Raw genomic sequence first — 19,825 nt, 5'->3', positions numbered from 1 at the left:
TTAGTGATCTTTAGTGCTTGTGTGACAATGTTAACATTAGCAGCTCCTGATGTGTATCTGCATAAGTAAAAGGTGGGGACTCGGATTTGTGGTGTTGATCACGCTGATGGATTCGTGCCAGAGATCCACCTGGCACAGTAACTGTGATGCAGAATAGCAGCTGAAGAGGGAGAAGTTGTGTTGATTGATCAGTGTTGACTTTTCGTGATGGGATAAGCCCCTTCCCAGCACCTTTCTCTTGTGCTTAGCCTGGACATGTTGTTACCAAATGGTAGCAACGAACCAAAGATTTGGCAAGAGCACCACAAAAATGGATATGAAGTGTAAGGAAACACATCTCCATGTGACTCCTAACTCCTCAAGGATGTGTGCTTTTTAGAAGTCTGCTTAAAAACAAGTTGTTGTGTTGTTTGAAAGCTCATGTTGCACAATGCCGACCAACTAAGGCTCCAGCACGGAGCAGCACGGATCTCCGTCAGCAATTCCTTGCCATGAGGTGATGACAGAGCAGGGATGGAGGGGAGTAACCACAGAGAGAAAGTGGAGCCAGGCCTGTGCATCTGGGCCAAGCAAGGGCAACAAGGCCTAAAACCTAAAAAGGCACAAGGAATCAGTTAGAGTGGATCTGGGGAATAAGGGGGAGGAATGGGTCATCTACGTAAGCAAGCTGCAGAGTTCTCTCCCAGGTGCAAAATGGAAGCTGGTTTTCCTTCATCTTTAATTTCATGTTGGGAAAGGGTAGAGAAGGGTGTTTGAGCACAAATCGTTTTCCGTATAAGAAGTGTTGAAGGGATGTTGCACTCAGTTCACCTGGGCTGTTTCCCAGATTGCTGAACAAGGCAGTGACGTGCTCCAGGGAGGAAATGGCCCAGAGGTCAAAGAGGGGAGGTGGGTTTGGAGTTTGTGGTTTGCTCTGAGATTGAGTGATTGTATCACAACAAAACTCTGGAGCCCTTTCCTTTCTGGCATCAGCAGCACACCTGGATACAGTGCACAGCTCTTAGCATCCAGGGTGGGTTGAAGTCAAGTCTGCTACATGTTGTGTGGCCCCGTAGCAACAAACTCTCCGTGTTGCAAACGCTTTGCAGGATGCCCATAAACAGTATCACACCTCTAGATCCTCCATTCCCATCCACACAAGCTCAAACCCAGCAGCATCTCCAGGAGGTCTGTGATCGCTGGAAGGACTTGGTTGGCAGGTCCCCCCTTTGACCTGCGCCTTTCCCGTGTCCCAGGCTCTCTGCACACTGGCCGGAGCTCTCCGCCCCCGGGCAGTGTTCCTGAGGAGCAGCAGCAGATCGCCCGCCAAGGATCCTACACCAGCATCAACAGCGAGGGCGAGTTCATCCCCGAGACCATGGACCAGAACGTGAGTGGGGCTGGGGTGTGTGGGTTAAACTGGGATGGCGTTGGGAGCGAGGGAGGCTGAGCTGTGGGAACTGTTCCCACCGTTACATCCCCAGCGGGGCCTGTGCGTGGGGCTCAGGCCAGCTTTTTCCAGGAATGGGTGCCCCCAGGCTTGGCATGCCTGAGAAATGGCAGGCCCGATTTCCAGGAACCCTGGGAGCCAGCTGCAGTGGGGATGGCAAATGTGCTTGGGCACCTCAGGTAGCTCTGGAGGAGCACAGATCTGGGACACACGTGTGCACCAGCTGCCAGGCCATCGTGGCTACAGCGTTCCCAAATCCCGTGGACCATGAGGGAATGTGCCAAGCAACCGATTGCCTGTGATTGCAACAGCCTGGGGATATCAGCAGCTCCTGCTGCTTCCCATGTGCAGTTTCTGCCTGAGCTCCAGTTACAGTTCTTGGCTCTGCCCACAGCCTCTCTCTGTGGTTTTGTGTCTCTGTTCCTCTCCCATATATTTACATTTTTTTTCCTCTTTGAATAAGGAGTTTGTGTATTCCAGACTCTCAGTATTAAAAGAGCAGCAAGCTCTTCAGTGATGAGCAGTACCCCTTCCTCCAGCCAAACTGGTGCCCATGGTGGGGAAAACTCTGCAGTGTTAAAGGACTGGAGGGGAGCAGCTTACACCTCCCTCTCTCTCCATCCCTGCTCAAGCTATAGCTATAGCTCTGAAGAGCTGTGGATCCTGTGAAGTCAGCTGGGAACATAAGTCATTCCCGTTAAGCTCTTGGGAGTGCGGGATGAAGATCCACAATTTGCAGGAGGGACGTGGAGGGACTTTGGGAAGGCACTAAGTTCACTCTGTCGGGGTGCCGTGCTGGCCTGGGGAGATGTGCATTCCCTACACTCCAGTAGCACCCACTGGCTCCACTTTTGTGTGCAGGCTGTGCCAGTGTTTCCATGGCAAAGTTTGTGTTTGCAACGATTTATTATACAGCCATTAATAAAATAAGGAGCAGTCACTCTGGGTGAGTCTTGGCAGCGTCAGAGTGCAGATGTATCGTGTGCTCCCCGCAGCCAGAAGTTGGCTTTCTGTTTTCACATGCCTTCCAAACACGTTAGGGAGGATTAAGACAAAGTGTGTGCATGCAGGAGGAGGGTCCCCATGACCCCCTTTGGGTGTAAATCAGCACAGCTCCTCCAGCTGTTCACGGAGCTCCATCAGTTCAGAGGCCTGAGCCCGCTCCTTATGAAGGTTCCCAGATGCTCTCCTTGCTTTTCCCCAGCATCACACTGTGGGTGGCTTGCAGCCCTTCTCTGGTGAATTAAATGCAGGAAAAAGGGAGTTTGAGGGTGCTTTGGGTTTTTCTTCCTTTTCTCATTGAGCAGCCATGCTTTTCCCTATGTGGGCTTTGCCCTCAGAATGTCCTTGTACTGCTGCTTCTATACGTGCCTCGCAGAAAACCACTTACAAACTGGAGCTTGCTGCCCATTGGGGAATGCCCCTGTGCAAGCCTGTGATGTAACTGTGGTCCTGAGACCAGCCTGGCAGATAAACAGAGGCTGAGTATGGAGCATGCTCCAATTCCCAATTTTATGCTTTTGAGAAATTAGTGTGTTTCAGCATTAGCTGCTGGGAGAGACCTGGCATGGCTGGCAGAGGCGGGGAGTGGGTTTTAGGAGAGGTCTTCATCCTTTTTGGCTAGTGCATTTTGAAGGGTGAGGGTTTTGGTTTAAAAACTGGGAAGCAGAGAAAAATTGCACTTCGCAGTTGGGCCTGTCCAGCCAAAACAACAGGAGCTGTTGTGACAACCGGTCGAGGAGGTCTTACAGGAACAGCACATGGAAAGGGAGGCTGTTGGGGAAGGAGGAGCCATGTGGGAACCAGCAAAATGTGACTTCACGTGGTGTTTAACCCTCGTTTCTCAGCTTTCCCAGGAGTGAGCTGGGCTGGCTGTGGAGCAGGGCTGAGCAGTGTGTGCAGCCAGGAGGGAGCGTGGTGCTGCCTGCAGCACAGCGTGGCCCGGAGCAGGCTCTGCTCCATGTGGAAGTGCACACAGCCCCTGGGTTTACCACTCCACACAAACCCTCTATTGTTACTAACCAGCTATAAATAACCCCGGCCAGTACAATGTCTCATCCAGGAAGCAACACAAATGCAGCTTTTGACTCACTGGGCTGGTGAGAGCCAAGCCAGTTCCTCCGGCCAACAACCCTGATGATGCTGCGCTTATCAGTGGAGACGAAGGCTGGGCTCATGTGCCAGGGCAGCTCGGGAAGTGAGGAGTCCAGGGCTGCAGTCCTGGCTGTGGTACACAATATCCACTTGGCCTTGGGCACATCTTTTGTGTCCTGATACATATTTTCTTTCAGTATTATTATTATACTTTGAATCTCATTGACTTCTCCTCATGCTTTGAGCATCAGGGTGCTAATTATCTTTGCCTCAGTTTTCCTTCTGGCAAACAGCAGTTGGAAAGAACAAAAAATGCAGAGAGGGCATCATAAATGGATTTCCACTGGGAAGAAAATTTTTGTTAGGCTGAATCTCATCCCTATGGGACTGGCATCAGCTGGTGTAAATCAGCTGGCTTTGGAGCAGCTTTGTTGATTCTGCAGAGGTTCTGGAGCTTGAGGAGCTGCAGTGCATGGTTTCATTGTTTCCCCTTTTCTTTCACTGTCAGATGCTTGAAGCTTTCATCAGCCCTGACGACTCGCTGTCTGGGAGCTGCCAGTCGCTGGACAGATCTGTGGACAGGTGAGTTGTACTTCCCATCACGTTCACCAGCTGAAATGCAGCTTCTGCTCCACAGCGGGAGAGAAGTGGAGTCAGTGGCATCCCCTGAGATTTCTGCTGGGGTGAGGATGCACCTGAGCGAAACAAATTTATCTTTAACGCTGAAAACCAGATCCTAGCACAGATGTCTGTGGGATGATATGATTTGAGTTGCAGTAATCTGAGCTGGACAAAGACAGCCTGGCTTTGTGTGCCCAGGTTTTCTTTTTTTTTTTTTGTCAGACCCCTCTCATAGAATTATGGAATGGTTTGGGTTGGAAGTGACCTTAAGGATCATCTCATTCCACCCCCCTGCCATGGGAAGGGACACTTTCCACTAGACGAGGTTGCTCCGAGCCCCGTCCAACCTGGCCTTGAACAATTCAAGGATGGGGCAGCCACAGCTTCTCTGGGCAATCTGTGCCAGGGCCTCCCCACCCTCACAGTACCTCCCACCTCTCTGGCTCTCTGCAGTCACCGGGTCAATACTCCATTAGCCTTTCCATGTCCCCTCCTCCCCGAGCATGCTGTCTGCTCTCCATTGACCACTGGTAAACTCAGCAGCCCCTGTGCACTGCCAGCAGCCACAGACGTGTCAGTCAAGGTGCTGAGGACACCAGACAAGCAATAACTAAGTTTAGCTTCTCAGCAGGAAGCAACTGGGACACGTTGTACTAACCCAGGCTGGGACTCAATGGCTGATGCGGCTGCTCGGTCCCGACTCACACGTGCACAGAAACTGTATGTTTGCTGCTGTGCATAAGACACAGTGTCCTTTTGGGAAGCGGTATATTATTTTTTTCCGTCTGCATCAAAGATTTTCTATTTTTTTCCGCTGTTGCTTTTGCCATACAGCACCAGGGCTGTGTTCCAGCAGGTCTGCGTCGGGTTGATTGTGTAGCGTGCTTCGGGTTTGCTGCTCTGTGCGCTTTGGATCTGTCTCAGCATCGTGGTCCATTTCCTTTTTGTGGCTTTTAATAATTTCCTGTGATGTATTTGCTCATTGTTACGGCTGTATCGAAGCTGGATTCCTTGTGCTCCCGGCCTCTCTGCCCCAGCTTTGCTTTTGCACAGACTTTGCCGGGAAGAGCAGCAGAAGGAGTGTGGGCTGGTTGTAACACTTGCATTGGGAACTGAGAGAAGAGTTTTGGGCGTCTTTGTGAGAGGGTGGTATGGCTTGATTTCATATGCAAAGCAGGCAGGTGTGTCCAGTCATGAGGTCTAGGAGCTGGAAAAGGCCCAAGAAGGGCTGTGTTATTCCAAGGCAAAAAGAGGAGTAAGACTATTCCTGCAAAGATATAGCTGAGCCCTTACAGCCAATTGCTTGGGATGGCATCAGCTCCAGGGAGCAGAGTGAGTTACCAGGCATGGTGGCCAGGCTGAGGCTCAGGAACAGCACAACAAATTCCTCTCTGCCATAACTGTGATCAACTTTGACATGAGCAGGTTTCAGAGCACTTCACAAAGCTGATTTCTGCTCTGTGCCCATATTGTTGAAAGGGAAAGTGGCAAAGCAATGTGTCCAGATCACCCTGTTGGCCCTTACAGAGCCTGGGGTGAAACTGGGATTGCTGAGGTCCCCTTGCAGTGCTTTATCATCGCTCAGTGTACTTCAAAGACCTTGAGCCTTGAGGCACCGATCCCGCACTCTCCCTCCTGGTCTCCTGGGAGTGTGCATGTTCCCAGTGGTGGTACAGACCTTCCTGTGAGAGGAGGGTGGGGGATGATGTTGCAGAAAAGGGGAAACCTACCTGCATGAATTGGGCATGACTGAAGGACTTTAGTGTGTACCTCTGCAGCAACTGAACAATGCCCATAGAAAGCAGAGTTGCACAGTTGAATACTTGATGCTGAGGGCAGAGAAATCTGCAGCCCTCTTGTGCAGCCTTGTGCACAGGTGTTCTGATCTTTGGCTGCTTCTTTTCAGCCTGGTGACTGTGGTTTTTGCAGCATCTCTTTTGTTTGCCACAGGAACACGCTGTGATCCAGCAGAGAAAACCAATCTTCATTTTTGTGCAGGATGAGGATGGGAGCTCAGTGATCAGTGCAGCTTGTGGTTTAGCCTGTCCTTTCTAAAGTCTATTAATTCCATAGCCTTTCTGATATAATAAATGTATCCTGCTTTTTTTTTTTTTCATCTCTTTGTAGCCCTCCTTTTACGCAAACCCCTGTTCCTGGAAGGAAGAGCCATCCCAAAGACAGCCTTGATTGCATGGGTAAGCACTCTTGGTGGTTTATATTTGCTTAAAAGTATAAAAAGTATGTAGTGAAGAGGCTGGATAAAGGCTATTAGAGAGATGGCACTGCATGGAAAGTAATTAAAAGCAATCAAGCAAACCAACCTCACTGCTTAGGTTACACTTCAGAATTGACTCTGCAATGATCAAACCTGAATGTTCTCTAAAATTAAAAGACCCAGAGCACCAAACACAGGCAGGGCTGCTCTTGTCTTCATTAACCCTTCTTGACTCTGCAGCAGTGCTGGTAGCACTGAAGAACCTTTGGACCTGATTTGGGTATCAATTTACAGCAACAACAGTCCAAACTGGGCAGCAAAGGCCATGAAGTAGATGAATATGAGCAAGTAAAGCTTTTGAGAGATCTGTGTTGGAAGATGTTGCTGAGAGGGCTGTGCTCTTCTGTTTGGAGAAAACTGTGAGGTGCTGGCAAGCTGCAAACAGCCTTGTGGGATCACCTTTTGTCTCTGATAGTACCTGGGAGCTGTCCCTTCAGGATCTCCACTTCCTACAGAGCAAAACTCAACTCTCTCTAGGGAGTTACACCTCTTCTGCTTGCATTAACAATAATCTGCAACAGTGCAAATGCTGTTAGAGAAACCTACTGGTAACTTGCAGGGATCATAAGTTACTGCTTAATCACTTATAAACATCCAGCTGGTTAAATCATGGAAACTCTGCAATATTGTAATGACTTGCACTATTAAAAATGAGCAAATGGCAGCCAGCCTTGTGGCAGGAGAACTCATTCCTGGCCTGAGGCAGGATTTCTAGATTGAACTGCAGAGATGAAGCTGCAGTCAGGCCACGTTGCAGAAGGTTTTTAATGCTCCCCCCGTGTCATTTTGCTTTGAGACACCACTGGGCACCATCGCTTACACGTGGCTCCCCAAGAACCTCTTGCCCTGTCCTTGTTGCTTCTCCTGCTGACCATATTTCAGCCATTATGTGCTCCTTTTGGCAATCATGCTGAAGAGCAGCAGAGGCCAGGAACGGCCTCCAAGGAGCGGCTGCTGGCCCCAGGCTAAGACAAACAAACAATCAGAACGGGCTGTGTCATTAGAACTGGAGGGAGGAAAAACAGCAGGTGAAACTTGGGGAGGGATGTTTTAATCTCAAGTTATTTGGTGCTACCAGCAATGGCTTCCTGTGCTGTGGCTTTTATTAAAAAAATATGTCCTTATCTTTTATGTCCATCCATCTCTCTCATCATCCCATTTTTGAACTCTGATGGTCTTTAATCCCTTCTGTATATTCTATCTTTCTAGCATTTAATCAAAGTAAATATAAAAGTTTGGAGCTCTGGAGGTATAAATTGGTCCCTGGCTTTCAGAGGTGAGGAGTCGCATCTGAGAAGAAAGAGGGGAGAGATTGTCTGGTATTGGCACAAGTGCTGGATTTCTGCATTTCCCTGGAAATAACTGACTTCAGAGCAAAGGTTTTGGATATATGGATCTAGGCCTGACCCTGCCTGGCAGTTCTGTATCCACACTGATTTTTGTGTTTTCCATGTGCAAATAAGACGTTTAGTGCTCTGCCTTGGAAACTAGGCATGGTTCACGTCAGTCCTCTGCCTTTCACTTGAACAGTGTGGGCCAGGGTCCTTAAAGTCAGCAGTTAAACCTCTGCTTTAGGGGCACCAAGAGCAGTGTGTCTAACCCTGATTTTCCACTGAGGAGTGTGTGACTGTGGAGCGATTTCAGAGGGAGCCTTGGGGAACGTAGGGTTGTGTAAATGAACAGCTTGTCACCTCGTTCTTCCCTGTAATTCAGTGTTTCCCATAAGAAACACTCTGGGCACTTGATACGGAGCTGATCTCGGAAACATGTGTGTCTTCTTCCCTCCTGTCAGATTTCGACATCCCGTTCTGCGAGAGGTTTGGGAAGGGCGGGACGTTCCCGAGGCAGTACCACCTCTCCCAAAGCCGCAAGGACTACAGTGACGGTAAGAAAAGGGTGGGTGATCGGTCCAGGGTCTTGATGGCTTGTGACAGTGCTTAGGACTGGAAAGACCTGGGAAGGAGAGGTTTCTAATAAAGGGAGAACCGCCAAGGAATTTGGGATTCACTTGTGTGTTCTGAGGAGCATCCTCCCTGCAACCTTGAGGCTCTGCTCTTGGGAAGTGCTGAGCAACTACGGCCTATAGGAAAGTCAGTGCTCAGCTCCTCTGCTGCTCACACCTGCAGTTTTAACTTAGCCCTGTGGATGATTGGCATTTCTCATCCCTGGCAAAATCAACCTTTCAGTTTCCCTAAATTGCTTGTTTTTGAGGATGCTGTTTTGTGACCTTTACAGCAGGTTTCTCACAGAGCTGTAGGAAATCCCTGAGCAATTTCAGGGTAGCAGTTTCTGTTCTGTTCTCTGTTTTCAGCTGTTGAGTTCTGAGCTTTGGGGACCACTCCATCACCTTTTTCCTGCTCTTTCCTTCACTGTGTGAGACTGCAAGTGGTGGGAGGCCAAACTGAATTAGAATCAAATTCCCTTGGGAAAAAAGTAGTGAGTACATGCAGAGAGCATATTGAGCCTTCCAGAATGAACTTCATCTCTCACTGACACCCCTGTGAAAGCAGGTCTGGCACTGCTGTGTGGTCATTTGCATTATGGACTTAGGGGATGGCAGGGATAATTTGCAATGTAAATCCCTGCCTGTTCAATGTTTAATTGTGATTAACAGCCAACAAACCCTCTAATGTAATTAAACTGTTGCAAACCCCTCTGGAAGCATCTGCATTAGATGTAATTCCTGCTGTTATCAACTCTTAAATTGAATTTAAAATGTTTGCAGGGCTTTGCTTCAGTTTAATTACAGTTGTTTTGTTTCAACTGAAGAGGTGAGGATCTGGGCAGTGACATGAGAAGGTGGTGACAGGTAGGTCCAACCTGGTGTGTGTGTGTTCTTGCTGTAACTTTCCCCCTTTTCTCCTGCAGGTCGGAGGACTTTCCCCAGGAGTTACTTCCCGCAGGAGAACCTGTTCCAGCTCGTCCCCTCCAGCAGAACCAAGAGTTTTAATGGGGACAGCAAGCTCAGTACGCTGCAGTACGACGAGTACAGGCCCAAATGTTGGAACAATTGCGAGAAGGGTCTGCAGGTCTTCAGCACCTCCCCTACAAAAGCGAGGAACTGTGAGTGAAACAAAGCCCCGAGTGCCTGAGGTCTCAGCAGAACTGAGCCTCAACACAAAACTGAGTTGCCAAGACCTGCTGAGTTACCATGAGCAGCTGAGTCAACCATGGGTGAATGCACCCCCAGCACAAGACACATTGCATGAGCTTGTGTCTCAATGAGAATGATTTAATATAACACACTGTATCTTACCTTGGCCTTGATGGTGTCAGCTGGTGTTCAGCACTTGCTGGGTTGCAGAAAATTGCTTGTGTGTTGGACTGTCAGTGTGCTCACGCAGCAGAAGCTTCAGAGAGGCTTGGGTTGTGGGAGCAAATGCATCCAGAGGCTCCACTCCTCTGGTGACATTGCTGTCACCCCAGCACCCAGGTTCCTCTGCCATTGCAAAACTGCCCATACTGTAGAACTTGGTGCATTTGGGGCCTGTTCAGTGATAAATAACAACCTAGGAATGAGCAGTGAGATAAAAAAAGTCCTTACTGGTCCCTGCCTGGGCTGCTGCTCAGCCATGCTGTATCTCACTAACCAGTCCCAGAGCAGAGGGGCAAGTCCAACATTGGCTAAGAAAACAAGTTTTGGAGGAAGGACTCTTAATGAAATAGGATTTTTTTAGGACTTGATACTGCTTAATGCTAGTGCAGACTGGGAGACATCCCCCCATGCCAATAGCACCAGTGCTAAAACTGGTTTGTCCTGGTGCCCCTGGGAGAGGGTGGCTCACTGACTGCCCTGCACACTGTCGGGTCAGGAGGATGCTGAAGCCTCCCTGATGCACTCTTTGAACCCTCTCCTCTGTTGTACAGCCCTGCAGGCACCTGTGAACTGGAGGCTGGGGAAGCTGCTGGGAAGAGGAGCTTTTGGGGAGGTTTATCTCTGCTACGACGCTGACACTGGGCGGGAGCTGTCGGTGAAGCAGGTGCCTTTTGATCCTGACAGCCAAGAGACAAGTAAAGTGAGTATGAGGGCAGGACTCTGTTCTGCAGCACCTTGGGGAGTTGTGGGCTGGAGGCTGAGGGTGGAGGTATCTGTGTCCCTGATGGAAGGTGGTGTGTGGAGGCAGGGTGTTGTTTTCCCTCTCTAGAGTGGTCCTGAATGGCTTGTGGCACCAGTCAGGGTGCTCTGGTGACTCCTCTGCCTCTTAGTCCCTTGGTCACATTGGCCTGCTCTGTCTCAGGTATCATCTCTTGCAGGTGTAACTGCTCTTCCTTAGTTTTGTCCTTGTTGCTCCCCTTCACCTTCTTTCCTCTCTGGGCACTGCATTAGCTTTGCTGGGGACTTCACTGACACCTTTCCAGAAAAACTCCTGGAATAATAAGTAAACTTGTCTCAAAGCCAAGCCCTTGTGTATCCCATGTGTCTCTCTCCTTACCTTTCTCTTAAAGCAGTGCTCCTCATTTCTGAGCCTCCTGTGGCCAGTTTCTTTGCAGACAGCTTCACAGGGGCTGCAGAAAGTGTGCTCAGCATCGAGCAGTATTTGGATAATATTCCCAAAGTTATCATTCCCTTTCACAAGGAAGTCTGTTTTGTTACAGGAGGTGAATGCTTTAGAATGTGAGATCCAGCTGCTGAAGACTCTCCGTCACGACAGGATAGTGCAGTACTATGGGTGCCTGAGGGACCCCGAGGAGAAGAAACTGTCTATCTTTGTTGAATACATGCCAGGGGTAAGTGTGGCTCCTGTCCTGAATGGCAGAAAACAGATTGAAACTGTCCTGGAGTTTGGTGAAATTTGGATCTGGAGCCAAACTATCCAGCTGAGCTGCTCCATAGCTGATGAGCTAAACCAGAGCACTGGATGCATCCCTAAGGACTTGGAAAAGCTTAGGATGTGAGTCAGATGTCATAGTGAAGCCCCTCAACGTGCACTGGGTGAAATGAAAAGCCTTACAGGCAGGTTTTAGGTTTGAATCCTGGAGCAGGGTGTGTTCACAGTCTGGAATCCGCACTTGGCGAATGTGGGACGTGATCCAGGATCTGGCTCCAAACACTGTGGCCTGAGCCCACCCTTAAGTATTTATTGCAAATCCCTGCAGGAAAAGCTAATAGTACAACTGTCCTCCCACAGCTGTCACCAATTATTTGTGGCTTTTCAGCACGTGTGTATTAAAAACAGTGTTACTCACTTGGAGCCTTCTGTTGAGGACAGAGCTTTTTGTGGGGAGCGTTATCCTCTCGTGCACGAGCAGCTTCAATTTGTGACTTTGCTGATATGGGATGAAATAGCCCCTGGGAAAAAGAAGGTCAGAAAGCTTTGAGGGAGTCTAAGCAGGGCTGGAAAATGTACATGGATGAGTTGAATATCTCTTTCTGTTTGGGAGCTTGTGAATTACGTCAGCCATTAGACAAAGTCATCGGTTGGTGTAAATCAGCATAATGCTATTTACATTGCTGGAGGATCTGTTCTCCCAAGTCCCTCCTGTCCAGCTGGATTTGTTCCCCAGAGTGTGGGAGAATAAACCCTTGTTTATACAGATATTTGTAAGGTCAGAAGGGACAATTAAGTCATCTGGTTGCAAATAATTTTGGTCTTTAGTAAATGTGCTAGAAGCTCTTCTAACACATCTTGCATGTGAGTGGTCAGGTGGACTTCCATGCATCTGAGCCATGTCCTCCCTCTCTCCCTGTGGGCAGACATCTCATTTTAAGGTCTCACCATAAGGCGTGGACCCAGAGGAGTAAATCCCAGGAATTCCAGCAGTCCCCTTGCTGCTTATTCCGCAGCGTGCCGATGTTTGTTAGCAGCCAGGAAACCAGCATTTGATGCTGGGGCAGCGTCCAGCAGGGCTGGAAGTTCAGTGTTTGTTTTTTTTAATGATAAACCTGAGCTCTGACCAAATACAGATTGACTTTGCTGCTGAAACAACAGTTCATTTCACAAAAGCAGCCCAGGGCTCTGGTTTCCAAGGCCAGTGGAAGTGAGTGAGTTCCCAGACCTTGCAGGGCAGCAGCTCTGCAATGCTGGGTCTGGCCAAACTTCCAATTTAAGACAGATAGCTTGGCAAAATCTTCATGGGGCCAAGCTTGGGTGCATCATTAGCTTGTTGTTCTTATGAACCCAGTTAATAGCTGACTTTGTAGTTTCTGTCCTGCCCATAAGCTATTTTATTTAATTTGTGCTTGGAAAACAGAATGACCACAGGCCTCAAAGAACCTGTGCCACCTTCTTGTTTGATGTCCCCCCTCAGGGGGAGGGAGGACAGGATAAGAAAGCTTGTTTGGTTGTGGGTGAGTGAACATACCCTGCATACAGGTTGTGTGAGGGGGTCATTTAGAGCATTTCGGGTGGCTCCAGCAGTGCTGTGAAAGGGAAAGGAGAGGCCCATCCACAGGATCACTACCAGCCTCAAAAGAAGCCAAAACAGTAGCTGTAGAGAGCAACAGCAGAGTTGGGTGGATGTGGAAAAGCTGATAAAGTTTGACAGACTGACTTGGAGCAGAGCAGCCACTGTTCCCAGAACAGAAGGACTGGCAATCTTGGATCAACCCCAGAGCTGCAGGACAGGCAGAAGCAGCATGAGTTTCCCCTCCTGCTTCCCAGCTAACCTGAGTACTGGAGGTAGAGCTGAGTGTGAACCCCAAATCTGCCTCTGGTTCATCCTGCTAAAACCCGGCTCTGGCGCAGTGAGACACATCTAACTTTCAAGTGGACAGAAAATGCAGCTAAAGCCAAGGGTGTCAGCCTCTTGCAGATGATAATATCTGCACCTCTGTGTCCTTTCCTCTTTGATCAATAAAATCAAACCAGTTTGAGAGATTCAATTAGTAGCAAATTCCCTACCCTGGGTCTTCTTGTTGGAGCAGTCCTGTGAGTGGGTGTTGTCCCTCATGGCCGTGGGTGCTCCTTGCTGTGTGAAGTTTTGGGAGGAGGCTTCATAGAAGACTGAGTTCTCTTGGCCCCAAGAACTGGCTCTCTACAGCTACCTGAAAGGAGGTTGTGGGCAGGTGGGGTCATTCTTTTCTCTTACGTAACAAATGATAGGACAAGGGGAAACAATAGGGAAAGGGGAGATTTAGATTGAGTATTAGAAAAATTCCTTCACTGGAAGGGTGGTGAAGCATTGGAACAGGCTGCCCAGGGAAGTAGGCAGAAAACCCTGGAAGTGTTCAGAAAACACATGGCTTGGTGTTGAATGGCAGTGCTGGGTTAATGGTTGGACTCGATGATCTCAGAGGTCTTTTCCAACCATAATGATTCTATGAATTTAATTAGTCGAGTTGATCTCACTTTGAGTTGTAATTCCTCATCAGTTTGGTCCGTCTCCATGAGGCGGTGACACCCATCCAGCCACTAGAGGGGGAAAAAGGTCTGTAGTGCTGCCAGGAGGAAGCACCGACATGCACCAGAAACTACCTTTTTCTCCGCTGGGATCTGGGACATGAGGACAAATCTTTCCTCCACTCAGCACTAAGTGGACTTGTGCTGTTTCTACACAGAATGGTTTGGGGGTTTTTTTGAGCTGGATGATAAAGTGGTCAGGAAAGCTTAAAAAGTTCCTGTGACACGATAAGTTCTGCTGGTCCTTACGGCGGGTTCATGTTGTTTCTTTGCAACAGGGCTCAATAAAGGACCAGCTAAAAGCTTACGGTGCTCTGACCGAGAATGTCACACGGAAGTACACCAGGCAGATCCTGCAGGGAGTCTTCTACCTACACAGCAATATGATTGTCCACAGGGACATTAAAGGTGAGTGGATAATACAGAGAGGCTTCTTGCTTGCTTGGATTTGTTCAACCCAGCCTCCCCTGGCCCCAGTATAAATTCTTGTGCACAGCATAGTGCTGGGATCTCACATTTAAAGTATTTTTGCCCCTGCCCTTCACCAGCTTGAACCATGAAAATCTTGAACGTGCAGCTGAAGCCAAAATCTTGTGCTGTCTTCTCTCAAGAGGAATTATTGTTAACTGCTCTTGCACATGTGAAAACCTGGTGTAACATACCCAGGAACTGAGAGGCTCTGGCATTTGGAAAGGTCTGGGGCTCTATTCTGCTGTCTGTGGGTGGAGAGGATGATCTGTCAGCTCCCATCCACTGCTCACTTCTGGGAAACGTCCTGAGTGGGGGGATGCTGGTGGGAGTCAACCCTCTTGGAGAGCAGCTGCTTTAGGAGAAAAGGATTTTACATAATGCTGAGTCCAGCCCCACCACGGCCCTTTGGGCCCCCTCATGCCCGGCTCTGTGCCCGTGCCCTTCCTTCTGTCCTCACTATAGCCACTTCAGTTCGGGTTGTTGCTTTCATCTCTTGGGGTTTTGTCTTTGCTTTTTGCCCCAGGTGCCAATATCCTGAGAGATTCTGCTGGAAATGTGAAACTTGGAGATTTTGGGGCCAGCAAACGCATCCAGACCATCTGCATGTCTGGGACTGGGATTAAATCTGTCACGGGAACACCGTACTGGATGAGCCCGGAGGTTATCAGTGGAGAGGGCTACGGAAGGAAAGCTGATGTGTGGTAAGGGATACAGTACAAACCCCACCACTGCTACTTAAATCAGGCAATCCTTTGGGGAAGTTGTAATGGGAGCAACAGGTGTAGCCAGTAGTTGGAAGCAGTGCAAAGGATGGAAATAGGAGACGTATGTTAGGATCAGCTGTGTGGATATCCAGAGGGAGCATGTTGTAGCTGAAGATCCCAAAACAGGAGCAGTCAGAATCAGAGCTTGCTTTTGGAAGCTCTTGTCGTGTGTGAGTATCATGTTCAGCTTAGTCCCATAACTGCTCTCAATTCTGGAAAGCAATTTGATAACGAAGTTCACTAAAAGAGCTGTTGAGTTTTGGTGGCCCTGATTTTAGGTTTGCTAAGCCGAGCTCAGAGGCTCAGAAGACCTGAGGCCTTTCAAAATCTGCTCCTGGATGTTTGCATGTGGCTCAGGCACGAAGACAACAAAAACTATTGGCTGCTTGTGAATGATTTAATTTGTGAAGGATGTAAGATGGAGTCTGAAAGAGTTGGGATAACAGTATTAATCCTCCCAATAAATGAGGAGGAAGTACTGCCTTCAGTGTGCTTTCCATTGCGTGACCAAGCAAGTAGCTTCAACAAAAACTAGTCCTTCCTAGCTTTTCCCCATCAAATAGGGTTCTCTTGGAAGTCCTCAGCAGGCAGCCATGTACCCTGCCCCACCTGCCCTGGCTGATGGAAGGGAAATGTGGTTTAATTTTTTTAGAATCAACTATGAATGGAGGTGGCAGAGTGTCCTTGCTGAGACAAGGACGACTCAGCAGGCAGAGAGAAACCTCTCAGGCTTTTTGCTGCTCATCAGATGTGTTCTTTCTCAGATACACCTCAGAGATTAAGTTGGGAATGAGCAAACATGTTTCATTCTGGCTCAGCTTCCTGGGGAGCTACATAGTATTGCTGAAACTATGGTGTCTGAACCTGTGCCTGGGCTTCCCTTCAGGGGATGCCCTGATAAGATCTCTCACACAGTTTTATGAAACTTAGTATCTGATGGTTAACTTAGGCAGAAAATCCACCAGCTTTAGGGCAAGGCTCCTCAGTTCACTCCTGCTGTGGGAGTGGAAATCCCAGTGCCAAGTGCGACCAGGGAGCTTTGGGGGACATGTGCTCACCTCGTGGGCGTTTGCTTCCCACACAGTCCATTCAGGCAGGTGATCAGACATCACCTGCAGGGCCACCACCCCTGACCCTTTCCCCCCGCCTCACCCCTGTGCTTGGCACTGTTGCAGGAGCGTGGCCTGCACCGTGGTGGAGATGTTAACGGAGAAGCCGCCGTGGGCAGAGTTTGAGGCCATGGCGGCTATTTTCAAGATCGCCACCCAGCCGACCAACCCCCAGCTCCCCGACAGCGTCTCCAGCTGCTGCCGAAACTTCCTCAAGCAGATCTTCGTGGAGGAGAAGCGGAGGCCGACGGCCGAGGACCTGCTGAGACACCCCTTTGTCAACTGCGGGCTCTGAGCCCCCGGCAGCGGGGTTGGGAAGCGCCGGCGGGACGGAGGCGGCCGCTGGACCCGCGGTCAGACCCCTGCCCGGGGCTGTCCTGGCAGTGGCCCCCGCAGGTCCCTTCTCGCTCGTCGCTGCCTCGGCACCCGCCGCGCTGTTGGATTTTCAAGCTGCGTTCGGGACTGTTGGCGCCGGGAATTCGGAGCGAGGGATTTCCCGGACTGTGCGGGTGCTGGCCTGGGACCACGTAACCTCCTCGCCGCCAGCGGTACCGGGGTTGTCCCCCCTCATCGTGTAACTGATCTCTTGGGGGAAGTGCAGCAAATGGGGTCTGTCCCCCCAGCATGACGGCGGTGCTGGCAGCACCCTCAGGACCGGGGGAGGAATCGGATGCTCAGTGGCCATCACTGCCTTTCGCAGAGGAACAGAGACAGGGCCTTCAGCCGAGCCGGAGGAGATGATCCTCAGACCGCAGAGTCGGGGGGACCCGGGTGTCCCCGTTCCCAAGGGGACCGACCCCGCTGGAGCTCGTGGGACCAGCCGGCGGCTCCAGGGGGGCGGCGTTTCAATCTGTCCTGTGCCTTACGCGGTTACAATCAAGGAGTGATGCTCGACTCGGAGTCGGGTGTGATGATGCAGCAGCCGTGTTGACTTTGCGTTTGTGCGTGTGTATGTGTGCGTGTGTGTCTGTGTGTGTGTGTGTGTGAGTCTGGGAAGAAAGGGGTCTTCTCGGGGTGCAGGAGGTCTCTGCTGGGTACACCCACGGACGGATGCCCGGAACCCCTGCCACGGGCTGAGGGCTGTTTAAATGACAATGGTGTTTAAACGCTGTCGATGCTGGCAGGGCTCAGCACCAGCCAGATCACATTGGGAACCATCTGGATTCAGGTGGGAGCTGAAGGGAATCTCAGCGAGGATGGCTCTGCTCAGCCACAGCTCTGCTAATCCATGCCCATGCTGCTATGCTGGGGCTGGGAGGATGCCAATGTGTTTTGGAAGTGAAGCTGTAGGAAGAGCCCAGGGGGTCTTTGTAAAACCCAAGTGAGTGCCTAAAATTAGGCAGAGAGGACCAGTGCCTGTGGATCTGGGTGCCTTCTCCTCCATGTCTTGTGAGACCATCCCCAGGTACAGGGTAGGGGGATGTCATCTCCCTGGTGGTGCCCAAGGGAGCAGCTGCAGGATCATGGAGCCTCAGACCAGGGGAGTGGATCTGTGGTGGTCGAGGGGAGCTGGAAGGAGATTTCTTCCCACAGTAGATTTAAAGTTGTAGGAGAAAATGGGCCAGTTGAAAGCAGAGCTGGGCTGTGGCCTCTGACCAGCTGGAAAACTGGTCAGAGTTTTCTAGCAGTGGCCTCTGTCCCTGCTGGAAAACCTTGGCAGGGAGCACGCACAGAATCCCTGGAAGGTAATTAAATAATTAATCAGATCTTGGTTGTTTTGGATAAATTAGTTGCTCCATCCCACCTCCCCCTTCCCTGCGGGGTTAGCTAGTTCCACCTGGCTCAGCAAAGGGTTAAATAAGAAGGTATTGGGAGGTTCCATCCTCAGGCTAGCGCCAGACACAGGTTTATTTTAACACTGGTGTTCGTTGAAAATGAAAAGTGTTGCTTAGACTTAAGAGGAAAGTGAGAAATTGGTTGTTTGTGTGAATACATCCTTGAATTCTTCCGTGTGGAGGAGATCAAGGCTTTGCAATGCTGGTGTGGCGGCGGGAGCGTTTCTGCATCCTTAGCTCTGAAAAGAGAAGCAAAATTTAAGAGGTTGCCCAAAGAAGCTCTGGGTGACCCTTCTCTGGAAACATTCAAGGCCAGTTTGGATGGGGCTTGGAGCAACCTGGTCTAGTGGAAGGTGTTCCTGCCCGTGGCAGGGCGCTTGGAACGAGGTGACCTTTAAGATCCCTTCCAGCCCAAAACATTTGATGATTTCATGATTCTATGGGTTATTTCAGTTTTAAAATAATGAAACTCTGTGAGTGTTAGGGCAAATTAAAAGAAACAGCTAAAATAATTCCCTATAAGTTTGCCTGAAAGCTGCAGAGGCTGGTTATTGCCCAGGCTGGGATCCGGGGAAGCTGGGGGGCAGTGATGGAGCAGCACCGGGGCTTTGTGCCAGTCGACCATGACAGTGATGGACAGCTTTCCTCGAGGGGGTAAAGTCACCCCTTGCCAAGGGGGAATGAAGGACTTTATTCTGTGAACAGGACCAAACCCATCAGTCTGATCAGTAATATGGGATGGCTGGAAACAAATACAAGGGAAAAAAAAAATCATCGTTGGCTGGGAAGGGGCTTGGCAGAAGAGAGCAACAAAGTACATGTTCACCAAAGTTTTAAAAAAAAAAAAAATCAAAACCATTTTTAAGCTGTTTTCTTCTCTTTCATTGAATCTGTTTGGTTTGGGTTTTCTCCGTCCTTCAGTGGTGGGTGGGTGTTTTCCTTCTCTCCAAAGCCTTCAGAGCAAAAGGCTCTCAAGCCCAAAACACTCCCAGGGCCCTCAAACCACCCAAACATCCCGTGGATGGATGTGGCTCGTGGGGATGTGTGTGTGTGTGTGTGTGTGTGCGTGTGTGTGTTTGAGACACTCCTCAGGTGCCTTTGCCTCTCTGGTTTGTAAAACCCTTGCAGTGTTCTGATGTACAGAATGGAACCAGGAAAAGCGAATGGAATATCCTGCCATGTAAAGTCATTTTCTGTTGGTTTGGTTTGGTTTGATTTTATTTTACTTTGCCTGTAGCAGGCCCGGTGGCTTCCCCTGTGAGCTGCATCCCCGGGTATCCATGGAGAAATTAATTCCCCTTGGGAAGGAGGCTGGAGTGGGATATTGGAACAGGCTGCCCAGGAAAGTGGTGGAATCAACATTCCTGGAAGTGTTCAAAAAGCGTGTGGGTGTGACACTTGGGGACGTGGTTTAGTGTTGAACATGGTTGGACTCGATGATCTTGAAGGTCTTTTCCAACCTTAATGATTCCACAATCCTACATTTCCATTGCCTGTCCCCTGCTCACCAGTACAGCCCCTTCCCAGCAGGGCAGGGGCACAAAGGACACCTGGTTTGACCATCCCAGGGCAGCAGCGGGGCCGGAGGGTGACAAGGAGATGATGATTCCCAGGGTTCTCTGGAACTAATGGATCTGTGCAGTTCTCTGACCTGATGGCTCTGCGTGTCCCTTTGTCCTGACATCCCACCTTGTATTCCAAACACATAGGCTTTTATAATTTTAAATTTAATATAATTTTTGTTTATTTTTATTTCAAAATTTTATTTTTTCTTTATTTCTATTTCTTCTTCATTCCCCCTCTTCCCCCCTCTTTTCCTCTTTTTTCCTTTTTCCCTTTTTTCTCTTTTCCTTTTTTCTCCTTTTTTCTCCTTTTTTCTCCTTTTTTCTCCTTTTTTCTCCTTTTTTCCTTTTTTTTCCTTCTCTCCTGTTTTTTTCTTTTTTCCTT

At 49.6% G+C, this 19,825-nt stretch overlaps 1 protein-coding gene across 3 annotated transcripts in view; it reads left to right on the top strand.

Annotated features, from left to right (window-relative positions):
- The window catches only part of LOC108504075 (mitogen-activated protein kinase kinase kinase 3-like), a 77,085-nt gene extending 60,064 nt beyond the window's left edge, over positions 1-17,021 (top strand). For all 3 annotated transcript variants that reach the window (XM_017828688.1, XM_017828685.1, XM_017828687.1), the window contains exons 8-17: positions 1,236-1,369; positions 4,032-4,105; positions 6,272-6,339; positions 8,212-8,304; positions 9,288-9,482; positions 10,287-10,435; positions 11,016-11,147; positions 14,038-14,167; positions 14,754-14,931; positions 16,170-17,021. In XM_017828688.1, the coding sequence (XP_017684177.1) occupies positions 1,236-1,369; positions 4,032-4,105; positions 6,272-6,339; positions 8,212-8,304; positions 9,288-9,482; positions 10,287-10,435; positions 11,016-11,147; positions 14,038-14,167; positions 14,754-14,931; positions 16,170-16,398 (1,382 nt within the window). In that variant the 3' untranslated portion in view covers positions 16,399-17,021. The remainder of the gene's footprint in view (positions 1-1,235; positions 1,370-4,031; positions 4,106-6,271; positions 6,340-8,211; positions 8,305-9,287; positions 9,483-10,286; positions 10,436-11,015; positions 11,148-14,037; positions 14,168-14,753; positions 14,932-16,169) is intronic.
- Positions 17,022-19,825: the final 2,804 nt, after the last annotated feature.

This window comes from Lepidothrix coronata, unplaced genomic scaffold, assembly GCF_001604755.1.
Source record: "Lepidothrix coronata isolate B3197 unplaced genomic scaffold, Lepidothrix_coronata-1.0 Scaffold151, whole genome shotgun sequence".
Classification (NCBI taxonomy): Eukaryota; Metazoa; Chordata; class Aves; order Passeriformes; family Pipridae; genus Lepidothrix; species Lepidothrix coronata.
Note: the sequence above shows the minus strand (reverse complement) of the source record. Positions and strands in the feature narration are given on the sequence as shown.